This window comes from Scophthalmus maximus, chromosome 4 (genome assembly GCF_022379125.1).
Source record: "Scophthalmus maximus strain ysfricsl-2021 chromosome 4, ASM2237912v1, whole genome shotgun sequence".
NCBI classification, from domain to species: Eukaryota; Metazoa; Chordata; class Actinopteri; order Pleuronectiformes; family Scophthalmidae; genus Scophthalmus; species Scophthalmus maximus.
Window position 1 is genome coordinate 18,250,004 of NC_061518.1, and position 25,424 is coordinate 18,275,427.

The 25,424-nt window shown below is 42.1% G+C and overlaps 1 protein-coding gene and 1 long non-coding RNA gene across 6 annotated transcripts in view; both read left to right on the forward strand.

Annotated features, from left to right (window-relative positions):
* The window catches only part of trpm7 (transient receptor potential cation channel, subfamily M, member 7), a 34,213-nt gene extending 13,311 nt beyond the window's left edge, over positions 1-20,902 (forward strand). For 3 of the 5 annotated variants that reach the window (XM_047331501.1, XM_035627882.2, XM_047331499.1), the window contains exons 10-40: positions 50-122; positions 1,188-1,288; positions 1,667-1,801; positions 1,935-1,988; positions 2,094-2,234; positions 2,374-2,508; positions 2,679-2,956; positions 3,043-3,271; positions 4,113-4,268; positions 4,585-4,728; positions 7,275-7,403; positions 7,616-7,867; positions 7,989-8,199; positions 8,743-8,875; positions 9,024-9,202; positions 9,348-9,480; positions 9,704-10,506; positions 11,436-11,530; positions 12,166-12,262; positions 12,435-12,511; positions 12,937-12,974; positions 13,249-13,277; positions 13,796-13,849; positions 14,709-14,753; positions 15,073-15,138; positions 17,358-17,641; positions 18,429-18,511; positions 18,754-18,959; positions 19,257-19,308; positions 19,603-19,709; positions 19,941-20,902. In XM_047331501.1, coding sequence (XP_047187457.1) covers positions 50-122; positions 1,188-1,288; positions 1,667-1,801; positions 1,935-1,988; positions 2,094-2,234; positions 2,374-2,508; positions 2,679-2,956; positions 3,043-3,271; positions 4,113-4,268; positions 4,585-4,728; positions 7,275-7,403; positions 7,616-7,867; positions 7,989-8,199; positions 8,743-8,875; positions 9,024-9,202; positions 9,348-9,480; positions 9,704-10,506; positions 11,436-11,530; positions 12,166-12,262; positions 12,435-12,511; positions 12,937-12,974; positions 13,249-13,277; positions 13,796-13,849; positions 14,709-14,753; positions 15,073-15,138; positions 17,358-17,641; positions 18,429-18,511; positions 18,754-18,959; positions 19,257-19,308; positions 19,603-19,709; positions 19,941-20,053 — 4,632 coding nt within the window. In that variant the 3' untranslated portion in view covers positions 20,054-20,902. Of the gene's footprint in view, positions 1-49; positions 123-1,187; positions 1,289-1,666; positions 1,802-1,934; positions 1,989-2,093; positions 2,235-2,373; positions 2,509-2,678; positions 2,957-3,042; positions 3,272-4,112; positions 4,269-4,584; positions 4,729-7,274; positions 7,404-7,615; positions 7,868-7,988; positions 8,200-8,742; positions 8,876-9,023; positions 9,203-9,347; positions 9,481-9,703; positions 10,507-11,435; positions 11,531-12,165; positions 12,263-12,434; positions 12,512-12,936; positions 12,975-13,248; positions 13,278-13,795; positions 13,850-14,708; positions 14,754-15,072; positions 15,139-17,357; positions 17,642-18,428; positions 18,512-18,753; positions 18,960-19,256; positions 19,309-19,602; positions 19,710-19,940 lie in introns of those variants that run through there. The other 2 variants (XM_047331500.1, XM_047331502.1) reach the window with 2 other exon arrangements.
* Positions 20,903-21,196: 294 nt separating this feature from the next.
* Positions 21,197-25,113, forward strand: LOC118302067. The gene is made up of 4 exons (XR_004790454.2): positions 21,197-21,358; positions 21,690-21,784; positions 22,962-23,038; positions 23,868-25,113. It is a non-coding gene; the product is annotated as an uncharacterized LOC118302067 (long non-coding RNA).
* The last annotated feature ends 311 nt before the right edge of the window (positions 25,114-25,424 follow it).

Consider the following 25,424-nt stretch of genomic DNA (forward strand, 5'->3'; position numbering starts at 1 on the left):
CTGTGGGAACATGACATTAAGTGCTGTCTTGTTTATTGGAAAAACGCAGATTACCGTGTTTCACATCAGCTCTGAGGAGCACCAGGACATTGACGTGGCCATTCTGAGGGCTCTGCTCCAAGGTTAGTAGAGGATTTCTCTCTGAACTTCTCCCCCTCCCCTCTCTCAAGTAAAGTTGATTCAATCTATTCATAAAATGAGCTTGTTGATACTGGGAGATTAAGGTTTCAAGACTTCATAATGTTTTCATTCTGATATAGATATGCTTTGAGAACAGAATACCCCCCCCCCCCCCCCCCCCCCGTGTTCTCCTTTCTTTCTTTTCCTGAGGAGATTGTGTTGTTCGCTTTCACAGGGCCTCCTTACTCCAACACTGTCAGTAACTGAGCTGCTGGATGCCTCTCAGTCTAATCCCTCCTTCTTTCTATCTGTTAGAGAAAAAAGTCAGACATTCTCCTGAGCAAGTCTAACTTTGTTTCTATTATGTAAAAAGAGGGGAAAATACCTGCTTAATGATTTTCTTTTAAAACTCAGATCAGCTGTTATTCAAGCAGTTATTTCTCACCTGAAAGATGGGTGTTGCAACAAATCCATGGCAGAGCTGGTTGCATCACCCATTCTCGATCAAAGATTTGTTGGCTCAGAGCAAATTGATCTTGGTGAAACAGTAACTCATCCTTAAAAGGACCCAAGGGAACAAAAGCTCTCAAGCCTTTTAAATGTTATGCGTGCTGCTAAGAGAAGTTCCATTTTCTACAATGGTACAATTCATTGTCAATTCATTTCAGATATTAAATGGGAGGGTTGATTTAGAGAAATTGGATTGTTATTGTCAAAAGCTGGACAATCAAACTGAGAGTCTTATTTGACATCCACAGTCTGTATAAACAATCTGTACAATTCTGTGTCAAGTAAATCGTATCATTGGATTCAGATGGATCCCAGAGACAGATGTCAGAGAGAGAGCAGCAGTTTACTGAGCAGAGGTTTACTTTGTAGTCTAATGGGCTGTATTAGTGTGTAATTGACTGTATTACTGCCCTGGCCCTGCTCTACTAACCCCCTCTAATCCTGCTAGCTGGCTAACAGGAAATGCATGGTTAATAAGGCTTAACATTGCCTGGGAATTCATGTTATTTTAATGTGTGTGTGTGGGTTGTTGTTTTTTTTACACCTGTGTATTTCAGGCACAAACGCTTCTGCTTTCGATCAGCTGGTCCTGACTCTGGCCTGGGACCGTGTCGACATTGCCAAGAATCATGTGTTTGTGTACGGACAGCAGCTCCTGGTAGGTCTCCCTGCCTGTGTGTGCGTGCGTGTGTGGGGGGTGTGTGTGTGTGTCTCCCTCAGTCTGAAGAGCCATGGGACTGACTCGGTCAGGCTGCTGTGAACTGCTTGTCTTTACTGTAACATGAACCCTGTTACTCTTGTCTTCATGAGCTGCCCTCAGTGCTTGTGTTTATTTTTAAACTCTGGGGCTCCTGGCTCTTGAGCAAATAAGAGTATAGATAATGTTTATATTTTCTACATGTGCTTTTTTTATTTGTCTTTTTGAAGGAGACATATTCTGCTCATATTCAGGTTCATAATTTAAATTTTAAGTCCTCTCCCTCATTGTGTTTGCTATGTAAATAATAATTAGCTGCATGTTTATCTTTATGCATAGGTGAGCTCTCTGGAGCAAGCCATGCTGGATGCACTCGTCATGGACCGGGTGGATTTTGTCAAGCTGCTCATAGAAAACGGTGTGAGCATGCACCGTTTCCTGACAATCAGTCGGTTGGAGGAGCTCTACAACACGGTAACATTATGAAACGCTCCAACCGCTGAATACATGTATATGTGTGTATGTATACTGTTTATGCATATATATACTGTATATATATTTGTGTGTAAAGCTTGTTCTAAAGCTTTTTGTATTCTCTTTATTTCAGAAACAGCTTCCCAACAACCCAACTCTCCTCCACCTAGTTAGAGATGTTAAACAGGTATAGTTCAGCTCACCGCTTATGTATTTCTTCATATTTTTTATAAAGATTTTTAGCTTTTTTCGCCTTCACTCACCATTCTGTCCCTGTTACTACCTCTTACAGAGTAATCTGCCTCCAAATTATAAGATCACTTTGATTGACGTTGGTCTGGTCATTGAGTTTCTGATGGGTGGCACTTACCGGTGCAACTACACCAGGAAACGCTTCCGAATCATTTACAACAATCTCCATGGCAACAGTAGGGTGAGTTTGAACTGTTGGGAGTGTCTTTGTAGCAATGCCTAAAATGTATTTTACAGTGTTAATATTTGAAACTACTATTGTGTACTATAATAAAAGCCGACGGTAGTAAAGTGAAGATGTCTTTTCATGTCCTGCACAGAGATCAGGGCGCCACACACCAGGTACTGGTTCTCATTTGAGGAAAAGCCATGAGTCTTTCAGCATGCAGGCTGACAAGAAAGAGAAGACTAGGCACAACCACTTCATCAAGACTGCACAGCCGTACAAACCCAAGGTACACTCTCTCTGTACACTAAAAAGAACGTGGCCTTCTTTAGACTGGAGCGTTTCCCATGCTTAAACGCGCAGATCTCCAGAGATGGAAAAGTCTGTCTCTGCATCTAGAGCCGCCATCAAAGGAGGAAAATAATGTCGGTCTCGTTCTTTACCTCCTTCTCCCCAAAGCTTGAGTCTTCCACAGAGCAGAACAAAAAGAGGAGCAAAGAGGAGATCGTGGACATAGATGACCCAGAGACGCGGCGGTTCCCCTACCCTTTCAATGAGCTCTTGGTGTGGGCTGTGCTGATGAAGAGGCAGAAAATGTCGCTGTTCTTCTGGCAGCACGGCGAGGAGAACATGGCAAAGGCACTGGTGGCCTGCAAACTCTGCCGATCGATGGGCTACGAGGCCAAGAAGAGCGACGTGGTGGACGACACGTCAGAGGAGCTGAAGGAATATTCAAAGTAAGTTTTTCTGCTGCTTTGATACATGTCAAATGGCTACAAAGCAAAATGTTAGAGGTCTTGTTGACCACGCTGATGTGTTTCAGTGAGTTTGGGACGCTGGCAGTGGACCTGCTGGAGCAGTCGTTCAGGCAGGATGAGACCATGGCCATGAAGCTGCTGACCTATGAGCTGAAGAACTGGAGCAATTCCACCTGTTTGAAGTTGGCCGTGTCCTCCCATTTACGGCCCTTTGTGGCTCACACCTGCACCCAGATGCTGCTGTCAGACATGTGGATGGGACGGCTGAACATGCGCAAGAACTCCTGGTACAAGGTTCATGTTCCATTTCGATTTTATTTTTGGCAACACACACTGGTTTATTCTTAGTGCTGGAGTCGGTTAGTTTTCAGTGGCTGCTGAGGCTTATTAGTGTGAAATCTCAGGCAAGGTGCAGTTTAATACATGCAGTAAAATTTTGGCAATGGTTTAGTGTCTTTGTTCCAGTTGGATTCCATATCTAATGGCAATCTCAACCCACTGAACACTGAAACAATTTTGAATGAATATGGTAGAGACAAAATAATTGATTATTTATGCTGCTACAAAGAGTTGCCATTCATGGATGTCTGATGTGGTACTTGCATTGAATGAATGTGCTCTCATTAATTAGGATTGTTTTATTGATTTGATGCCTTTGCATCCATGCATCACATCAGCAGGGATTGGCCTGCATAGTCATAATTGGTACTTTCAAAAGCACAAAATATTTAAATCGGACCATATTTTGGTCATTCACAAGTTCATTATTTTAATTTGGGTGCCTACTAGAATAGGTTAACATGTTGTAATGTTCAAAATATACCATACATCTCTGAAGCACCTCTTTTCCACCCCTCAGGCCCTTGTAACTCAGCTAATCTTTTACATGTACAGGGATGGCAACACACTAAAGGAAAGGGAAAAAAATTCATATATCATGGGCACTTTAAATAAACATTGATGAAAACATGCCAAATTAGGACGGGACACTGTGCTTCTGTCACCACAGTTGTCATTTCAGTTTTCAGGCTAGACTCAGATCACTCGAGGTCCATTAGTGCACAGTATGATATTCAAAGTACAGACTTGACATGGCAGCATCCACCTACATGCGTGTGCGTTTGTTTATCTCCAGGTGATTCTGAGTATCCTGGTGCCTCCTGCCATCCTACTCTTGGAGTACAAATCCAAGGCGGAAATGGCTCACATCCCTCAGAGTCAGGATGACCACCAGATGACCATGGAGGACAGCGAACACAACTTTCAGAACACAGCCGAAGACATCCAAATGGTCAGATTTACTCAGGCCCTTCCATTCTTCGTTTTCTTAACGTAACGTTACTGAAGGCTGGCGGTGCAACCGTATATGTATAAATGTGTAAATTCCTCACAAAAGATGATTAGTGTTAGTGTGTGGTGAACAGGCTGTTTCTAGATGGTGAAATAAAAGGTGAAGACACATAAAAAGTTAACTGATGCATGATTATTTGTACGTAGGACCTCAAATTTCTTTCTTTCTGTCATTTAGTAGCTTCACCTCTGTCATTCTCTTCTTTTTCTGCCCTTTCCCCTGTTTTCTAATTTGGGCCTTTTTAACCTCACTGCAGGATGTGTTCAAGGAGTCCAGATCCCACGACCAGGTGGAGGTGAAAAATGACATGGAGACACACATACGCTCCAGGAAGCTGCCCTTAACCAGGAAAATCTATGCCTTCTACCACGCTCCCATCGTCAAGTTCTGGTCCAACACGGTATGAAGGGGCCACACACATATACAGTCATCAATCCATCAACCTTTTCCTTTTACTTGAGTTCTATCAGGGTAGGTGCAGACGGACCTACAAATGGAAGATGCTTATACCCACGAGTAGTAACCTGATACTGAGACCTTCTCCGGGGCCAAATTGCAGAGAACACAGATACATGTCATTAGTTAGACATTTGGCTCTAGGTGATAATAGTGGTTTGCCTTTCTGTTGTCTCCGCCAGCATGGCAGCACAAAACCTGCTCCGTAATCAGCATTCGATTGAACCTTTTACCTTACCTTCACTTCAGATGTTCAGATATCAACCTAATGTCAGTGAATCAGACCCAGTCCAGACTGTGGATGTCCATGAAAACCACAAACAGGAGAAGGGGACAAGGTGCATCCTTATCAGATAACCACACAGAAAGTGGCAAGATGCTAACAATAGAAACACACTCCCGAACTTGTGAGTCTGTCAGCACTGGCTCACACAGTGGACAGATACTCTCACAACACCACCTACATGGAAGCTCACGGAATAAGATTATACAATATTTTCCCAAACCACAACATGCATCTCATGATGACCCATCAATTACTTGTAAGATAGGTTCGTTCTGGTTAGCTGGTAGTCATCATTTCGGACTCTGACGCTCAGCAGTCTCCTTTCTAGCTCCGTGGTATAGCCTATGTTTATTCATATACTCCAGCCTGAGGCTGGTTCCCAGGAACATGGGAGACGTCATCGTGGATTTTATTTGCCGCCCTGGGCAGAGCTGTTTTTCAGGCTGTTCAAAACTAAGCGGTGCTGATAACATCACTGGAACTGCGTGTGAGCTTATCTACATCTGCTGTACCTGCTTCCCTCCCGACTTCAACACATTGCCTGTCTGACAGGAGTGTTAATGGCTGATTTTCCAACAAGATCACATCTCGCATGTCAAGGTTCAGCAATTGTTTTTTTTAATGGTTGATCTAATCCAGGTTGTACTAACCTGCCTACATGGACATTTTCAAGCTTTCCCACAGTCTTAGACCTTTTCTTTAAAAAGAAAAAGGAAAAGGGGACTTAAAGTACTTGGTCTATATTCTTTAAAATTAATCAATAACATGTTAGTTAACATTAACTAAGTACAACTGAGGGTGATGGGAATGCCCATAGTTTATAGTTATTTGGTCATGAGTGTTGTTTGAAAAAAAAGTTTTAAAGAAAGTAATTAATGGTGCTTTCACACCTACCTTGTTTGTTTCTGAGTTTTTTCTGAGTTTAGTCCGAGCCAAAAAAACTGGTGTGAAATGAAAAACCACAGTCCGGACCAACAGACCAAAATTCTTTCAGACCAAAATAAGTGGTCTTGGTCTTTGCAATGTGAAAACACTTATATTGATGGTTTGGACTTTCAGATCCATTTCAGGTAGTTGAGACATCGATAAACACTAGAAGAAGAAAAAATGGGGAAGAGCAAAAATGAGCCTTGGTATAGGAGACAAAATATTATTTTTGCATGGTTGCTTGGAGTCTTTGCCTCCAGTGATAATGTTTGAACGTTGAGGTGAAATGGTGAATTGGAACTCGTGTCGAATTCATGACGCTGGTAGTAATACCATAGAGATTAATTTGTCTCTATTCAAACGAAAAAAACTTATACCTACTGAATTGACAGTCGCACGAACATCTAGAAACCAATCAAGTCAAGTTTAGGTAGATGCAGCCCACGTAGGCGATGACAACAGGACGTTTGTCATAAAACAATTCTTTAGTGTGCTCTGTTAATTGCGAAACCAAAACTAACCAGATCAAATGTGTACCAGGTAACAAAGACATGAACCCCTGGTTCCCGACTGTCAGGTGAGAAAACGACCCACATAATAAAGACTAATGTTTTTGATGTTGACTGGCACAACACCAGTGTTTCTGAGCAGTGTTACCTGGCCAGTAGGGGGCAGAAGTCACTAAAGGCTGACAAATGTTCCTGACCTCAGGTTGTACAACTAGACAGAACTGTCAAGTACGACAAATGTGCTGCCAAGTCAATCGCACAAAAGAAGAAGTGGTGATCATTTTTGGTGTGTTCATTACTATGAGCAACTAATTTCACACACACACACACAGTCCATTAATTCAATATTTCAATAAAATATTGATAAATGTAGCTTTAGCTAGTTGGTTGTAAATTCCCACCCTCTCTTTCTTACACATTTCCTATTCACACAGTGAACCGCGCCTCAGAGAAAATTGCAGACACTCGCTCTTGAATGAAAAGTGCCAAGATGAGGTTCAGCCCTCACTTTGTCTCAAAATATTTCATCGTGAGGAAGCCCCTCACTGCACCTGTCTGCTTTAAGAGGCTCTTTGTCAGCACATTTCACTAATCATCTATATACATCAAATATACAGCACTTATATTTTTGGTACATCTTGTTGCAAAAAATTACAGCTGCCCGATTCTCTGAAGAATAAATCATTTATCACTTTTAGAGAAGTGTTCTCACAAATGTTTTTAGAGTTTTTTTTGTGAGTAATCTTGTTGTGTGTCTCCCGCCCTCAGCTCTTCTACCTGGGCTTTTTGATGTTCTATTCGTATGTGGTCCTCGTGAAAATGCCTGTATGGCCTTCTCCCCAAGAGTGGGTAGTCATCCTCTACATCTTCACATCTGCCATTGAGAAAATTCGAGAGGTATGTAGAACAGCAGTGTTGGACTTTTAAAGAGGCATTAATGTTCTTTAATTCAAAAGTCGTGAAGAAAATACCTTTTTTAAATCATGGTAGCAAGACACCGGCAGTAGCATTTTGCTACCAGTTTCTCTCTGTCCTGCAAAATAACCAGAGACGGTGAACAAATTAATCTCCTTATCATACCGTCACCACCTTCTCTTTGTAATTTCCAGATGTTCATGTCTGAAGCAGGCAAAATAAGCCAGAAGATAAAGGTGTGGTTCAGTGACTATTTCAATGTGTCCGACTTTCTGGCCATCATGATCTTCTTCATCGGCTTTGGCCTGAGGTTGGGTGGAGGCGATGCCTTCGTCCCTGGCAGGACAGTTTACTGTCTCAATATCATCTTCTGGTACGTGCGACTCCTCGATATCCTGGCTGTCAACCAGCAAGCTGGGCCGTATGTCATGATGATCGCTAAAATGGTGAGTTATTTATGCGCAAAAGAAAATCTCTGTTTTGTACTTTAAGACATGTATATTATTTGAAGTCGCCATAATCCCATGAGTCGTATGTTTCTTTGAGTATGTGTGACGTCTCTTGCAGGTGGCCAACATGTTTTACATTGTGGTGATAATGGCCATAGTGCTGCTGAGCTATGGCGTACCCAGGAAAGCTATTCTGTACCCACAGGAGGAGGCCAGTTGGACACTGGCCAAAGATGTGGTTTTCCAGCCATACTGGATGATGTACGGGGAAGTGTATGCCTATGAAATCGATGGTAAGGACGGTGAGGATGGCAAGGGAGATTACGAGGGTAAGGAGAGTTTTATTCAAAAGCTTCTCTCCACGGCATGATAGCTGATTGCCACTCAAAACAAGCACTTGAAATCAAACCCACAACGGCCTAATCATTGTCTCCACCCTCACAGACACTTTCACCCAACGTGGTTTACAGGCCGAAGCAGCCAACACCGGGTCTCTTTGGGAGGGGGGGGCAGGGCTTTTTGCTTCACCACAAATTGACCGCCTGGACTCGGCTGTCAAGGGGTCTGTAAAAGGCAACAATCGAGTGATCATCATTCGAGTCGAGCACCTCTGAAGCTCGGCTGGATCAAAAACATCTGAGCGTGCTGCATTTAGCACACCGTTGAAATTTATTGCACGGTTTATCACTGTGATTGTGACCTTGTGCAATATGTGGTGCATAGTTAGATGTTCTTTAGTTAGTGCAAGCTTGTGGAAAGAAAAGGAAGTGCTAAGTGCAGATTTTAATAAGAATTAAAAAAAAATCCTTTGAGTGAATCCTCAATCGGTTTGCTCCGAAAAGCAGCTGATTTCTTGCTTCTTCTCCTCACAGTTTGTGCCAATAACAGTGAAGCATCAGTGAAGTCCCTGTGTCAGGCTGGGGTGTGGCTGACTCCTCTGCTACAAGCAGTCTACCTCTTTGTACAGTATATACTAATGGTCAACCTCCTCATCGCCTTCTTCAAGTAAGTGAACAACGCTCAGGTGCTAAATCCACCTGTGGCTGCCCTACTTCGGCTCCTCAGTGTGTTTCCAGCTTTGGAATATGAGTTCAAATGAAATATTGCTGCCATTTTCCTTCACTTCATCCCGAGCACCATTTCTGTTTTCCAGCAATGTGTACATACAAGTGAAGTCCATTTCTAATCTGGTGTGGAAGTACCAGCGCTACCACTTCATCATGGCCTACCACGAGAAGCCTGTCCTCCCGCCGCCCTTCATCCTCCTGTGCCATATCTACTCCCTCTTCTGTATGTGTCGAAAGAGGAAGAAGGAGCATACCTACGGACCAAGTATGTCCATCTTTCTGTCACTCTCTGCGACTTGTACATCGTTTGCCAGCTTTTAGTTTGCTTAGTTTGCTTATTGTTGATAGGTCCATGTTCCTGTCATATACCTAATTTTTTTATCTCCTCTTTAATCTTTTTTTTCTTTTAGAGCTGTTTCTAACTGAGGAAGACCAAAAGAAGCTTCACGATTTTGAGGAGCAGTGCGTGGAGACGTACTTTCATGAAAAGGACGATCAGTTTCACTCGGGGAGTGAGGAGCGCATACGTCTTACCTCAGAAAGGTGGGCCTTCGTAAAAATGTTCAAAAAGAAGCTGTTAAAACATTGACTAGAAATTAAAAAATGAGTCCGTGAGTATGCCTTACTAGAGAATTGGCTACCTCGTACACATGAGTCCTTCACAATTTGAATTTAATAATGACATTTATATATTTTAATCAATATTAACACTAGAAGAGCGAGAGCTGAGCTGTCGCTAACTGAAGCTACTGTTTGTCATCTCCAGAGTTGAGACCATGTGTTTGCAGCTGAGGGAGGTCGGGAACAAGGTCAACTTCATAAAACGTTCTTTGCACACACTGGACTCTCAAATTGGCCACCTGCAGGACCTCTCAGCTCTGACCGTGGACACTCTGAAGTCCCTCACTGCCCAGAGGGCATCAGAGGCCAGCAAGGTGCACAATCAGATCACCCGGGAGCTCAGTCTGTCTAAGAATGTGGTCCCCAGCATTGCCGCTGTGGCAACAGACACCGGCCCCCACTCTAAATCGTCCGGGATATGCAAACGCAGTGTGGGGCCTTACTTCGGCTCCTCTTTCCCCCAGGCAGGAGTCGACATAGCAGATTCTCTTTTCGGGATTGGTGTAGGGGGAGGGGCTGGAACAGAAGGTATCCATAGAATCGGGCCCAGCACTGGAGCAGGACAGGGGCTGGACCCCAACCTCCACCCAGCATCAAGTCCAGAGAGGAGAGACTTATTTGGGCTCGGGCACCTTGCTGCAGAGGCTGGCTCCTCGGGCAGTGCCGGCTCCAGTGCCTTTGTCTTAAGTGCTGTGGCCACCTTCCCTCCGGAGCTGCGTCTCCGAGGCCGCTCTCTCACCCAGAGTAAGCTGACCCGTCCATCAGAGCCGGGCCTTTCCGACTCCCCATCCAGCCTGCCCAACGTACCTTCCCACGGGGCACAGTTCCACATCAGCAGCACCCCTTCCCAGCCCAGTGGCTCCAGCCACCCAGAGCTCACTCTAGCTGGGCTTTACCGGCAGCCCCTCCAGCCCGACAGCACCACTGTAGAGTTTGGTGCTTTTGTGGGTGAGTATGAGAATGAGGGTGAATCTTGTGTTGATGAGAAGACAAAAGAGGAGGATGAGAACTGTGTGTGTGTGTACCCTACTGTTGTCGTCGTTGTCTCGACCTCGGGCACTGCTCATCCTGCCCGCTTGCCTGCTTGCACTGTGAAGCCTGAGAGTACAGAGGGAGAGTTAATAAGGGGGGAGAGAGAGACTGAGGTGAATTGGGCGTATGTGAACGAGGCGTTCTGTGACGACGAGGGCAGATCGGGCTCTCTGAGTAAACATAGTGCAGACACTCAAGTCCCACTGCCTCCAGAAGCTGAAGCACCACTGGGTCACGCCGATGGAAAAAACTCGCAGCCAAGTTGCACTCGTGCCCCTGCTGCGGCACCCAGGAGACCCCACAGACGAAGGGGCAGGAAACGGAGTGAGTCAGGACCAGCAGAGTCCTGCTGTGAGGGTGAAAGTGAGTCAGAAGTCCGCCTTGACAAGAGGAACACAACAAGAGGTTTGAGTCTCAGTCTGAAGTTTAGGGCTTCGTCTGCCGGGTGCTCGGGGCCTGTCCCATCTCCCAGATCAGGATCCCAGTCGGCCTTTAGCTGTCACCTTTTTTTTCCTCTCTCTGTCTCTGCTCTGGAGCTTTTGGTTTCTTCTCCGTTCCTGGGTGGTTATTAGTTTTAAGTACAAAAGTCATGAGACCTGAATGTTGTGATTAGTTGTCTGGTTTTCAGCCCAGTGATTGATAAAGGATGTGTTTGTTGAGTCGAGGTGCGGGAAGAAGTTTCAGATTTTTGATTACGTCGTCATTGTGGTGTTGGTCGTGTCACCTGATCAGGAAGTGTGTTTGCTTGTCTTGTTCTGAATGCACAATGGTAAACCAATGAAACTTTTTTTTAAGCGTTATAATAATTTTACAGTATGAAATTTTGACAATTGCAAAATTTTCAGGACATAAAGACAGTTTGGACCTGCAGCACTCTACACCCAAAGAGACCTCCCCCTCCAGCAGACAGCAAAGTCCGGCCACACAGAGCAGATCACAGGTGTGTGTGTGTGTGTGTGTGTGTGTGTGTGTGTGTGTGTGTGTGTGTGTGTGTGTGTGTGTGTGTGTGTGTGTGTGTGTGTGTGTGTGTGTGTGTGTGTGTGTGTGTGTGTGTGTGTGTGTGTGTGTGTGTGTGTGTGTGTGTGTGTGTGTGTGTGTGTGTTTACTTGTATGATTGTGCTTTGGTTTATTGCATTGACAGTATATTGAATTTTTCATATTTAGATTTTATCCAGGTCATCTGAATTGTTTTTACAGTGTCATATTTCCCTTCATGTGAACACTTTTTGTGTTTTAAAGGTCTTTCAAGTACATTTTAGTCAACTATGATCTTCATTGCTGATGTGTTATGTCACCCAATTTATAAAAACTCAAAAGGTTTTCAGTCTTCCCCTACACGTATGTCGTGATGCTCTGATGGAGGATTAAGCTGCCTCACTCTATAAATGACATTAGAATTGGTGCACTTCGTTTCAGAAGAGACTCTGAATCATGAAGTTTTTTTTAGATTTGCAATGTTTATTGTAGCCATAATTTATGATGCAGGCTGTTAAGATTGATCTTCATGGAATTTACTGCTAATCAGTGTTTCAGAATAATGTTCACCCTCTCATAACTCTCCTCATCTCTCTGTAGGCTCAGCCTGAAGGTCACGGCCACATCAGAGCCGTCAACTCTTACGCTGGTTTCACAGAGTTTGACAGAAAACCGGCTTTTCTCCATCCTGACTCCAGTAAGATCCCTGCTCTTGAGCAAAATCTTCTTAAAGAAGTGTTTTTTTTTTTGTTTTTTTTTCAGTACACCGCACTATTGCAATTATTGGTTGACCTATTTATCTCATAAATGTTCAGTGTCCACGCCGGTAATACTTTGATGCTTGTTGATCATTCGTTCTGTTTTTGTAGCTCTAGCTAAGAGAGACAGAAGCAGAGTGTCGGCTGAAGACATCCTCATCCATGAGGACCCCAGGGCGGCAGTACTGGTAAGAAGTGTGTCTACAGATGTATTTTCATGAAAGTTAAAAGTAATAAGTCAATTTTAAAAATAATCTGTATAATCAACTCTTGTTAACTTATTTAATTCTGGTTTCTGTCATGTATTTTTTATTATTTATTTAACAAGGAAAATCCAATTGAGATACAATATCTCTTCTGCCAGGGCGTCCTGGTCAAGACAAATTAAAAAATTAAATTAAAACAAGCAGGAACATTTAGCATCAAAAACATACTACAAACAGACTAAGGCACAGAACAGAAACAGAAACAGAAAATCAATGGCCAAAAATTGTCAAAAGCAATGGGAACTGATTGTAAACGATTTTCAAACATGCAAAGAGATTTAGGATTAGGTTTAGAATTTTCTTGCAGGTTGTCAACATTGTTTAACAACTTCTCATTTCACCTCCAGGAAAAAGTTCAGGTCAAATCAGCCCAAGCCAGCGGCCTGTAAGTGTACACACTCACACACACCCTACAGAACACACAAACATTCACTTTTCTACTTTACAGGAACGTGCATGAAAACAAATAAAAAATCTGATTAAAGATAAGGTCTGGCGCTTTGTGAACTTGTTCAAACCTGCTCTTCAGTCTTGTTAATGCATTGCACAAGCTTCTGTGTGTCTCTGTGATCTCGGCTGATGCTGAATGTGTGTAGTCGCTTAGTGTTTTGTTAAACAAATAGCTCACTTTTCTCTTTGCCTGTCTTGCTCTCTGTCAGACGAGCCCCTGGCGAGGACACACTTAACGGTAAGATGCGTAGTTTTGCTGTTCCTCCTCCAGTTAGTCGGCTCAGGCCTGTTCTGTCTGGATCGGCTGGTCCGGCAACATTCACATGGACACTGTTGCCAAAGTGCGACCTTTGACCCTTTTTTCTTTTCTTTGCGTCCCTATGTGTGTTTGCGTGTGATTTTAATCTGTGCTGTAACAGGTAGCTTGAAAATCTTTCGAAAAATAATGTATTTCTTCCTTAAATCAAGCCAGGATTTTGGAGCATTGTGTGTGTTAGATTGAGATTTGGCTTCATCAACATCATGTTGTCACAGAAGGGAGAATGTCTCATAACACAGAACATTACAGACACTTCATTAGATGAGAGTCTTGCAGTTGACAGAGAGAGTCCAACTGTTTTGTAAATCATTTTGGAAAGCCTTTTTACTTATTTATGGAGAATCACAGCAAAGATATTTTTACAGAACGTCAGCAGCAGCTACTGTGTAATACTTTTTTTTGGAGCTTAACTATGTTCTCTCCTTCTGTGGTTACAGCTGCAGTTTCTCTCTACCCGCCTCGACACACCCACCTGGGAAGCAGGAAGGATTGTAAGTAACAGACACTGACATAAGTCAACAAAACAACCAAATATCTAACCTAATATTTCATTCTCAAGCAGCAAGTCTATTGATACAGTAGTTGATCAGCTGGAAGTTGATATGCATGTACTTATCCATTCATTTTTTATTTTCCGTTTGAGGTTTAAGGATTTTCTGCTTTTTTATGTTCTATTATTGAAAACTGAATACATTGTGTTTGGATAAAAAGACGTTAAAGATGATTGATATTAAAAAGATAAAGGCAGATGATCAATCATTTGGTCCATGCCCACAACTTTTTGCACAGTTTCATGACAGAATAGAAAATGGTGATACTAAGAGACGGACCTGACTGAATAATATTTGCATATTTAACAATTGTTCTGCCAGATACTTGTGGCTTTGTCCTTTATTTAAAGAAATATGAAATGCATGTGAAGTGATTTCAGTACAGAGCGAATAACTGATGCTCTTACCCAGATTACAAATGAGAATGATCCATCGGCTGAATTTGTATCTAATGACAGAAATGACTTCCAAGAGGTAAACTTGAGCACGAGGCCCGTTTCTTTTTGCCGTCAGGTCGTACAGTGACATCTACTGGTGGATGCTGGAACAGCTCCAGTGTGTTTTAGTTGAAATAATGTGCGCAAGTGATCGTCCGGTGAACTACCACTACTTGTCCTTAAATGACACAAACTACTTGTATAATATAATGGGTAGAATTTGTCCTGGGACACTTGTTGCATGCCATATCCCCCATCTCTTGCTCCCCTGTCATTTCCTCCCTGCCTTCTGCATAGTCAGCTAATCAATAAGGTTTAAAAGTTATCCTGAAAGATTAACATTCCCTTTGATTTCTCTGTAGCCATTGGCTCACCTTTCAAGCCCATCGAAAGTTACCAGTACTCAGGTGAGACACATTTTGTTTACTAAAATCAATGGTTATAGTATTCTTATTCAAAAATTGCACCTGTGTAGTTCCAGCTGCAGGTTCAAATGCTCATCATCGCATAGAGAGTAATACATTTTTACTGCTCATGCCTCATCTGCAGCTTTTTGTAACGTACGTACGTACGTGTGTGTGTGTGTGTGTGTGTGTGTGTGTGTGTGTGTGTGTGTGTGTGTGTGTGTGTGTGTGTGTGTGTGTGTGTGTGTGTGTGTGTGTGTGTGTGTGTGTGTGTGTGTGTGTGTGTGTGTGTGTGTGTGCGCGCGTTTGCACTTCCTCTTAGCTGTTGAACGCAACAACTTGATGAGACTTTCCCAGAGCATCCCCTTCATGCCTGTGCCCCCTAGAGGTAAGTCTGGATTAGGTGTTTTTTTTCCCCACACGTCAGAAAAACCACAGACATTTTGAGCCGGATAACAGGTGTGGTCATTTTTTCAGCCTCCCACGCTTGGGTGTTGTGTTATGGTTTGTGCATCTCCTGGCTGAAGGAGTGTTGTTATTGTTTTGGTGGATGTTTAAATGCCTGTGCGCAGGCTGTTAGGAGGTGGTGGTTACTGCATCTTTTGCGAACAATACATTGTACAGTCTTGGAAATGTGCAGATGACACCTGTTATTACTAGGAGAATTTTCTCAAAACTCCATAAAGATACATTTTAATCTGCCTTCTGATTTAATGTATAACCATTTAACAAGACTCCTGTGATGTAATATGGTACTACAGCACACAAGAATTGACATGATCGTTCTTGAAAAAGTCAAAGTTGTAGAAAACTGCTGTTTGCCAGTTGCTGGCAAAGCGAGCAGTTGCCCTGGAAACTAAACCGATTTGGATCTTTGTGCGCTCATGTTCCATTATTTGGAACATGTTGATTGTTTTATTTTAAAGTCTGTTTTTTTTTTTAGCAAGTCATTGAATATTGAGTTTATGTTTACTGTTCTTTTTACTGTTTTTTAAGTTGAAGTTTTAGTTCACACGTTTATAGCATATATATTTTTACGCAGTAAAATAGATGCGAAAAAAGGTACAGGTTTCAACTCTGACTAAAGTTTTTGGCTTTGTAGGACAGTACAGACAATTAACACAAACACAAAAGTAAATAGTGACAATGACCAAGTTCTTAAAAGTTAACTTACAATCAGCAGGTATAAACTTGGTCTGAAAGTTTCCAAACTAACCGAAGTTGTCTGACCATAAAAGCATTAGATGTTTTAAGGAGCGGGTTAATGTGTCCACTGTCCGGTAGTGTTGAAGGTTATACAGTCAAACTAAAAGCTTGAAAGAATAATGCCTCCGTTCTTTCTGTAGCAGGACTGAGGCTCCTTATCTCTCAGTTTCATGACTCTCATTGATGCACCCAGAGAAACTATGAGCCTTATCTTGCACTGCGGCGGCACCAGGCTGTCTAGTTTCAGATCGACACAGTTGTTATTTTCCTGTCAGGCTGCCACATTGTTTGAATAGCAGATGCACTTGAGCCCATAGGAGCACCCATGGGCGCGTTGGTCTTGAAGTGAGGTGTGGTGTTCAGTCTTATTGTTGGCACATTTCTGTGTTTGCACATTTCTCTGTTTGCACATTTGACAAAAAGACCTGGTCTGTAGTTAGTGCTACAGTATTTCTTAGGCGGGTGCACAATGCACATTAACTCCACTTCTTATGCACACAGATGGATGTGCTTGTACATCCATCTGTTATTTTGCACACATGTATGTTCATTTCTAATGTAGAGAAGCACTTTCTCTCACTACTTGACAAATCTGCAGTTATGATAGCTGTCTCCTCCAAGCTTGCGAGCTCACCTGGCCTTTAAATGGAAAGGGACATGGCACTCTGATTTGTTTTATCACATGTTGTGCCAAAAAAAAAACCCATAATCAATTGAGAGACTACAAGGTTCAAAGTCTTTTTGAACCGTGCCCCTGATGCAGCCACCATTTCTCCACAGTTGTAAACGAGCACTAGTGGATTTGGACATGTCATAAATACCCTTTCCCTCGACTTAAAGTTGTTAAAATAGAGCCCTGTGACTTTGTGCCGGTGTGAAATGGACAGGTAATAAACTCGGTTCGCAGAAATGAAGGAGGAAATACCCACAAATCCTCTGAGAAGGAAACGGAGTGAATTTTGTCACATACCTAGAATGCAAAATAAACATCAAATTCCCAAAACATAAGTATAGATTTAAATAGGGCTGCAACTAACGATTATTTTCATCATTAGATGTTTGGTCCATAAAATGGTGAAAAGTGTTGATCGTGTTTCCCAAACGCCCCATCTGATGTTTTGTTTTTTTCCACACCGAAGATATTCAGGTTACTGTCACAGAAGATCAAAGAAACCAGAAAATATTCACCTTTAAGAAGCTGAGATCAGAGAATTTAGACTTGTTTTTCATAGAAACTACTTAAACCAATTAATTGATTATCAAAATAGTTGGCCCATTAATTTAGTAGTTGATTACTGATCGATTAATCGATAAACTGTTGCTGCTCTAGATTTAAATGGATGCCGTAAAGCAGACTCTGAAAAGAAACTACGCTAACCTCTCCCCCCCCCTCGCCATCAGGGGAGCCGGTGACTGTGTACCGTCTGGAGGAGAGCTCTCCCAACACCATCAACAACAGCATGTCTTCCTGGGCCCAGCGGGGCCTCTGTGCCAAAATAGAGTTCCTCAGCAAGGAAGAGATGGGCGGGGGCCTCCGGCGAGCCCTCAAGGTGCTCTGCACTTGGTCCGAGTACGACATCCTGAAGCCAGGACACCTGTATATAGTCAAGTCCTTCCTTCCCGAGGTGGTCCAGACCTGGCAGAGCATCTACAAGGAGGACACCGTGCTGCACCTTTGTCTCAGGGTAGGGAGCACAAATACACAATCCCCCCTCTCGCCCTGCGACACTAGCTTAAGTGTGTCCACAGAAACTGCCTGAGATTAAAAAACGTATGAGATTGTTTTAGCAGTGCTCAGTAGATTTAGTTATAGATTTGGTTATGGACAGTAGAGACCTGGTCTCTTGCAGAAGTTTCCCTACCAATATTTTACTTCTCAGACAATCATGTCATTTTAACTCAACATCATGTTATGAGTGAGATCTTTGCCAGATCTGTGTGTTTTCTGCAGGACATTGGTTCAAGACATATTCGGTTAATCCGTTTTGGTATTCAGACTCTTGACGTGCATGAGAATGAGAAAAGAAAGTCAGAGAGCAAGTGCCCTTCCGACAGAAAGAAATGTCCCTGACGGAGCTAAAAACCAAACCTACACACCCTGAGCTTGCATGATGTGTTTGAGCTCCTTTCTCTGCAGCTTTCAGTAAGCACTGCACATTCTGTTCAAAATGTAAGTTGTCAAACAATCCGCCTCTAACCAGAATGCACTCAGCTATCAAAGAAGCAAAATAATGCTTTTGTTGGATTTGAAGTGACACTTTGGCAACTTTGTTTTAGATTTATTAAGAATCCATCCACAAAACTAGAAAACATTAAACCACTAAATACTAAATCTACTTAAAAAAAAATCTAATTTAGCATAATTCCACTGTGTTTCTTGTTAACAGCCAAAACATGGTAACAGCAAAGTGGGAATTACACTAATGTGAATCCCAATATGAAGTGAACATTTGTTTCACTGTGTCACTCCAGGAAATTCAACAACAACGAGCTGCTCAAAAGTTGACGTTTGCCTTCAACCAAGTCCGGCCCAAGACGATTCCTTATTCACCGAGGTAAGCGGATGCATGAGGGACGCAGAGAAAGCATTTACACGCATATCTTTTTCATCGCTGTCTTTCATATCTAGTGTTTTTTTGTTTTTTTAATCAAAGTTTGCTTCGCTCATACCTGTTTGTCAAGACCAGATCTGCGTTTTCCTCGGGGCTTTACAGCAGGAGATCTCAGCACAGCTTTTTTTTTGTTTTTTTTGTTAATTGTGTTCTTGTGCAGCCATCTAAGTCCTTTTTGCGTCCAGGTTCCTGGAGGTGTTTCTGCTCTACTGTCACTCTGCCGGACAGTGGTTCGCCATAGAAGAGTGCATCACCGGGGAGTTCAGGAAGTTCAACAACAACAACGGGGACGAGATCGTCCCCACCAACCTGCTGGAGGAAACCATGCTGGCCTTCAGCCACTGGACTTACGAGTACACCCGCGGAGAGCTGCTGGTGCTCGACCTGCAGGGTAAACAGTCCGCCACATGCACCCACATCACACGGAATCCTTTTTTTGAATATGGGACTTGAACAGCGGCTTGTTGTTGCTCATGTGGCAATTGTGAAGTTCGAATATTAATGTGATTCATATGTCCCCGACATATGAATTGGTCTCAGACCTTTTGAACCCCACCGTACATGCATGTGACAAAAGGCAGGGATCCTCTGTTCCTCAGCAGAGTCATATTGATTTGATTGATTGATGTGTTTTCAATATCTATGTCTCCGATGATGACACTTGCGTATTTGCTGCGTTCCTCTGCAGGTGTTGGTGAGATTCTGACAGATCCTTCAGTCATAAAGAGCGGGGAGAAGGGGTACGTTGTACAAACTCTTAATCCGGAATATAAACTTCCTGACTTTAACTACCTGTTTTTAAATTTTTCTCTTCTGTAGCAATTTTACGCTTATGTTTTGTGGTGTTTGTGACTGTGTTTTAAAAGGTTCAATATAAAAGACGTTTCTCACAAAGTTCACTCACCTTTTTATCTATTTATTAGGCTTCTTGTGATTCTGTATTGAGAACAATATCAACTTCACCAGCTACCCATCCCCCTTTTGTTTTCTGTGTGTATTTCTGCACTAACTGACTCGCATATTCCACTGTGCAGATCATACGATATGATATTCGGACCGGCCAACCTGGGGGATGACGCCATCAGAAACTTCCGCGCCAAACACCACTGCAACTCCTGCTGTCGGAAACTCAAACTTCCTGGTGAGAGCTGTTTTACAGCTGCCGCAACGTAGTTACATCATTGCTGCATTAAATTACTGCTCAACTGTCTGTTCTCAAATCTAGAAAACCATTTGTGCTTGTAGCCTTATTTGTGGCTAAGTGTATGGCTTTATATTAAAGAATTATTATTATTACTAAATATATTATATATAAAATATCTGTAATGTTACTTTGGCTTTTTTTTATTTTTATGAACTCTTTGTTCGTCAGATCTTAAACGAAACGACTACACGCCAGAAAAGGTGACGTTCCCACAAGAAGACCCTCCCAATCCCGGCAGCGGCATCAAGGAGACCCGCCAATCGATGAGGCTGATGCTGTGATTGGATTCAAGCGAGGGAGAGAATGTAAAAGGATCACGTGGCTGCGGCGTTCTGAGGAGGAGGAAGGTGCATCTAATCGCCTGGAAGAATCACACCTGGGTTTCCATGAAAACCAGTGCATGCAGACTGTGTCATGTTTCTGTAGTTCCCACCGAAATGCTGTGTCGCACACAATTCAAGCATCCAAATCTTTGTTTTGTAGCACATACATAGGGGGGGGGGGATTTGTGTTCACATTATGGGAATATATAAATATATATAATATTAAAAAAAACTGGATACATCGCCAGGTACAATTTCATTGCAGAAGAGTTATTTATTATACAGTTTGAGAAGTTGCCTTGTTTTAAACGAAAAGAAGAGAAAGAAAGAACAAATCTAAGCGCATTGTACATCTGTTACAGCAGCTTCAGAGCGGACGGCCTGCTGACACTGTCACTGCAACCATGCAGTTTGCCACCAGATCATTTTTATAAATGTATAAGGACTTGTACCACAGATTTTTGTCTTTAGCTAATGAAAATATACATGAATTTGAAAATCTTGTAAAATATGGGCAGATTGCAATGCAACTTTTACAGAACATTGTATGTAATTTTATCGTATCGATTGTGTGTCCAGCAAAATATATTACTGATAGTTTTTACTGTTACAAAGGTACTACTGCAATATCTTTGTCATCAACTATTGTATGAGCAATCTAGTGTATCTTATAGATACTGTTATCTGGCATGAGCTGAGCAGATTCACATATTTTATTCAGGGGAACTGACAAATGTAAGGGTATTACTGTATACATTTTGTACTGGATATCATTTTAAACAAATAAAATGGGAAAGAAAAAAACAATGGTTGAAAGATTTAGTTGTTCTTTGGCTCACATGATCGTAAACTGAAAGTGTTTTTGAGTTGGTCAGACACAACCATCTGAATTTATCACTTTGGTGCTGTAGAAACTTTAAAGGGCATTTGTCAGTATTCTCTGTTGTTTGGAGACAAATACATTTTTTTAAATTTCAACAAGACATCAATCCTCATTTGCTACCGCTTGTAAAAATGTGGTATACAAGGAGCACCTTTTTGTAAACTGAAACAATGCTGCTGATGTGGCACTGAGTTCAAACTGGTTCATACCAAAACCTGACAGGCTGGTTTCCTGCCCACAGGGTGTGGTTTATAAAAATAGAGAAGTCATCGTGACAGTGCATGTTGTGCAGCTGGACTCCGGACTGAAGGTTCACAGCTCTGCAGCAGATTTACTCAAAACAACAGCAAAACAATGGCTTCAGTCAATATTGAATACTGGTGAGTTTTGCGTTTCATCAATTAGTCTGCTGATGTTAGTCGGGACATTTGTTTATGAGATGAGACAAATGGGGTTAAACTACATATAATGTAGGCCTAGTGCTGTCGTTCTGGAACGAATACGGTTTAACTTGCAGACGTTTGTGTCCAATTATTTCCTGACGACGAGCTAAAATACACGACTCTACATTTGTAGTTTTCCAATCACGGACCAGGTAGAAAGAAAATCTTCACGAACTGACATAAAGTGTTAATCATCTCTGCATGGATACTGCCCAGATGTCAAAATCCACATGTGATGTGTTTTTATTTCTTCTTTTTGTTGTCACAGTCCAGGATGAGGTTACGCCTCCCGGTACCAGACCCTGGCTGGTACCCTCAGCCAGATTCCTGGTGTGGAGGTGACCGGATTCAAAGGGAGAAACAGTGAGCTGCTCTTTGTTTTGGTTCCGTCGTCTGGAACAAAAAATGAAATGACAAAAGCAGCATAAACATATATATATATATATATATACATATGTAATGTCATCATGAGAAAAGCAGTTAGATGTTTTCTGTAGGTCTATGGAATACATGCAATACATACATTGTATGGTTTGACAAAAAAAAAGTACAAAGAGTCGACCATAAACTTTGCATCTTTAATAATAATAATAATAATAATTCATTTCATTTATAGAGCACTAAGTTTGCTTGTAACATTATGTGTTACTGTAATGCCACTACTTTTGGCAGTGACAAGCAGTGTAACTAGTTATCTATTCAAATTCTGTAACACAAATAGAGCACATCGATAAGTTCGCATTAGCCTCCACATTGGCCAACAGTCCAACAAATGCAAACCTTTTATTGGGAACATAACGTACACCTCTACTCACTGTGAGTATTTTTGAGTTTTGGTTTCTTTCTCCGTGTGTCTCTCTCTACCCTGGGAGTTCTGCATCCCTACTGTAACACCGGCGCCTCTAGCATTTGACTAAAGTGTCTATTTCAGCATTTCGACTCATGAGTCACTTGTTTTGTTTGATTTCTCTTTTCTGTTTTGGCAGAAATGGTCTTCCATAATCTGTGGTGTATAAAGTACTTACATGCTAAAACTTGGGTTAAAGTAAAGACAACTTACAAGTAGAAGTCACCCACAAGAAAATTTCTTGAGCAAAAGTCTTAAAGTAGCTTACATCCAATATACTTAAGTACTGTAATGGAGAACTTGCACTCATTCTCCTGACGCAGGCTGCAGATTCCCCACAAGAGAGAGCTGTTCAGTTGTTCTACTCTCTCTCTCTCTCTCTCTCTCACACACACACACACACACACACACACACACACACACCACCCTTTCAGAAGCAGCTAGCTTTTCTTTTCAAATATATACAGTTTTCTTTGTGTGTGTCTTAAAAAATGTACATAATTGTGAAATTTCGCCATCCAGTGTTTATCAAAAACTCAAATAGCATGTGGCTGAAAACATCAAATGAGGCCTTTTTCAAATGTTGAACAAACGTTGCCCATTCCGTTGCAGACAACATGTTTCCACTTGATATTGATATTGAAATTGACGTGGATGCTTTTTAATTTCCTGTCACGTCCCGTCCCCCCCCAGCGAGCTTTGAGGTGTCAGTGAACGGGCAGCTGATCTACTCCAAGCTGAAGACGGGGACATTTCCTGATCCTGGAGAGGTTAGTGGGATAAACATCTTCCACTCTGAGAGGCAATTTGAGTGACCCTGTGCTCGCAGCATGGAATTTACAAAAGAATCGAACTTTATCGAATCTTAAATCGAATAACCGGTTATTCGTTTATGAAAACAACTCTTTAGGCGGACTCTTCAACAGCAGAAGCAAGATAATGACAATTCACCACAGCCACTGACAGACGGTGATTTGGTGTTGTGTCATCATGACATTTGTGTTCTTATGTAACAGTAAGATTTTTATATCTAAAGCCTAACCCCCTAACGCGTGTGCCAATTCTTTCCGTGAGACAGGTCATAGCTCAAGTTAACAACTGTGTCACTCCCACAGACCTCAAAACGATGTTGTGTGTTGTTTTTGTCAACCCCTCTTTATTAAGAACAATTAAATGTTTCAGACATTTTTAATAATTCCTCTTTTAATTGCCAATTAGAACATCCAATAGTGACAGACTTCGTGATTGACTCTATCTATTCATACGTTAAAAATTTATTTTTTCAAACAAATGTATCATTGCTTATTTTTATTGTGCAATCATCTATCGATTAATGAAATGCTTCATCACTGTTTCTGTGGCAGTGTGGTCGCTTCACGGGACACGCATGAGGAAAGAGGGTGAAATTATGAATGAGAATTATTCATTTAACTTCGACAAAGCCGGTATCATTAGGCTTTTGGGAAGCGTATGTGTGCACAGAATTTTGTCTGTCAATTTGACAGTTTTTGAGAAATTTCAGTCTGGACCAATGGCGTTTCCTCTACAGATCTGCTGTATTTATATTTCTGTTTACATATACATGTTTCATGTGACCAGGTAGCGGAAATGGTGAGGAAGATGGTCCAAGGCAAGAAAGGCGGGAAAAAGTAGAAGAGTCGGAGGATGGAGGATAAGATGACAGCTGTATTCACACTGCAAGACTACGTGGGGTTTTTTCTTCTGTGGTTCAGAACTCATTCGAATCTCACTCTCGTTACGTCTCCGTAACTGAAGGCCAAAACTAATTCAAACACCGTCGACCATCATCAAAACCAGTTACCGCTCACTGTCAGCCAAGAAGGTCAGCCCATGTCCTTCCTTCAGTGTGAATACAGACGAAGACGAGCGACGAGAGCGACTCTGAGGAGCCGGCCGCTGATCTGTACTTCTGTTTATGAATGTACACACTAAAAAAACACGTGGTGTGTACACGATGCAAGTCTAGAAGCTTTTCATCCGACTGGAGCCTGAGGCACTGCTCTCATCTCGTCTGTCTGTCGTGCAGAAAATATAACTCTTAATCAAGCCACATATTTCATATCCAGCTTTCGGCCTTTTTGAATAAATCCCAGGGTTTCTTGTCTCTACTGTGATCGGTCGTGATTGGAACTTAAAAGAGCCAGTAAGCTCAGCGCCTCTCAAGTTCACAAGTTCACATTTCATATGTCACTTGTTTAGTCCGTACTAAAATGACCATTGGACTCGTTTCTTGACCGGGACCAGTGAATTCCTCAGGTCTTCACAGCTGCTCCAGGTCAAACAAAAAGTCAAACACATAACCGTCCTGTAAAAAATTGCCAATTGTCATTTTGGGGGTTTTTGTACGATTTAAACAAACAAGATGTGTTCTGTAGCGTGGACAGAGTCAGGCCAGCTGAGCTGACCAACTTCTGGCTCCAGCTTCGTATGTATCATGGTGTGCCAGCCTTTTCTCAGCTTCGGCGAGAAAAAACATTTCTTTAAATTTTTTGGTGAGGTTGCCGACAAAATATACTCCAGTAATTTCTCAGTCTTTAAATGTTGTGCATTTCTCACCTATGGATGTCTTAAGCGCTATTTTTATATTCATCCCTTCCATATTCTGCTTTCCCTTCTACTATTTCAACAGTTGTTGAATACTAATTCTGTAACAAATGTTACATAAGAAAAACTAACGTAATTTATGTAATTTGACTTGAAACATATTTGAACTTAAATGACTTGTTCCACTGTTCCAACAATTTGTAACCAATTCCAACCAACTTCCAAATAAATCCAATCCGTTTTTTTTTCCGGAAATGCAATAAAATATGAGGGATTAACATCTGGTCTGCTCGTTTCATATTCTTTTTCACACTTATGTAACAGTGGCGCATTGTGGCGACGGAAGAGGACTATGCAGGCGGGTCTGTAGATCTGTAGGTCGGTTTTTCTCTGTACAGACTGATTCCATCATCCACCTCACCAGAGATCAGGAACGCCGGTAACACTTCCTGAACAGTTCCCGCGCAAATGTCCCTCTGTTTCCAACATCCGCTGGATTCAATCTCAGCTGCCATTGGGCGAGAGGCGGGGTTCACCGTGGACAGGTCGCCAGCCTATCACAGGGCCACATACAGAGACAAACAACCACTC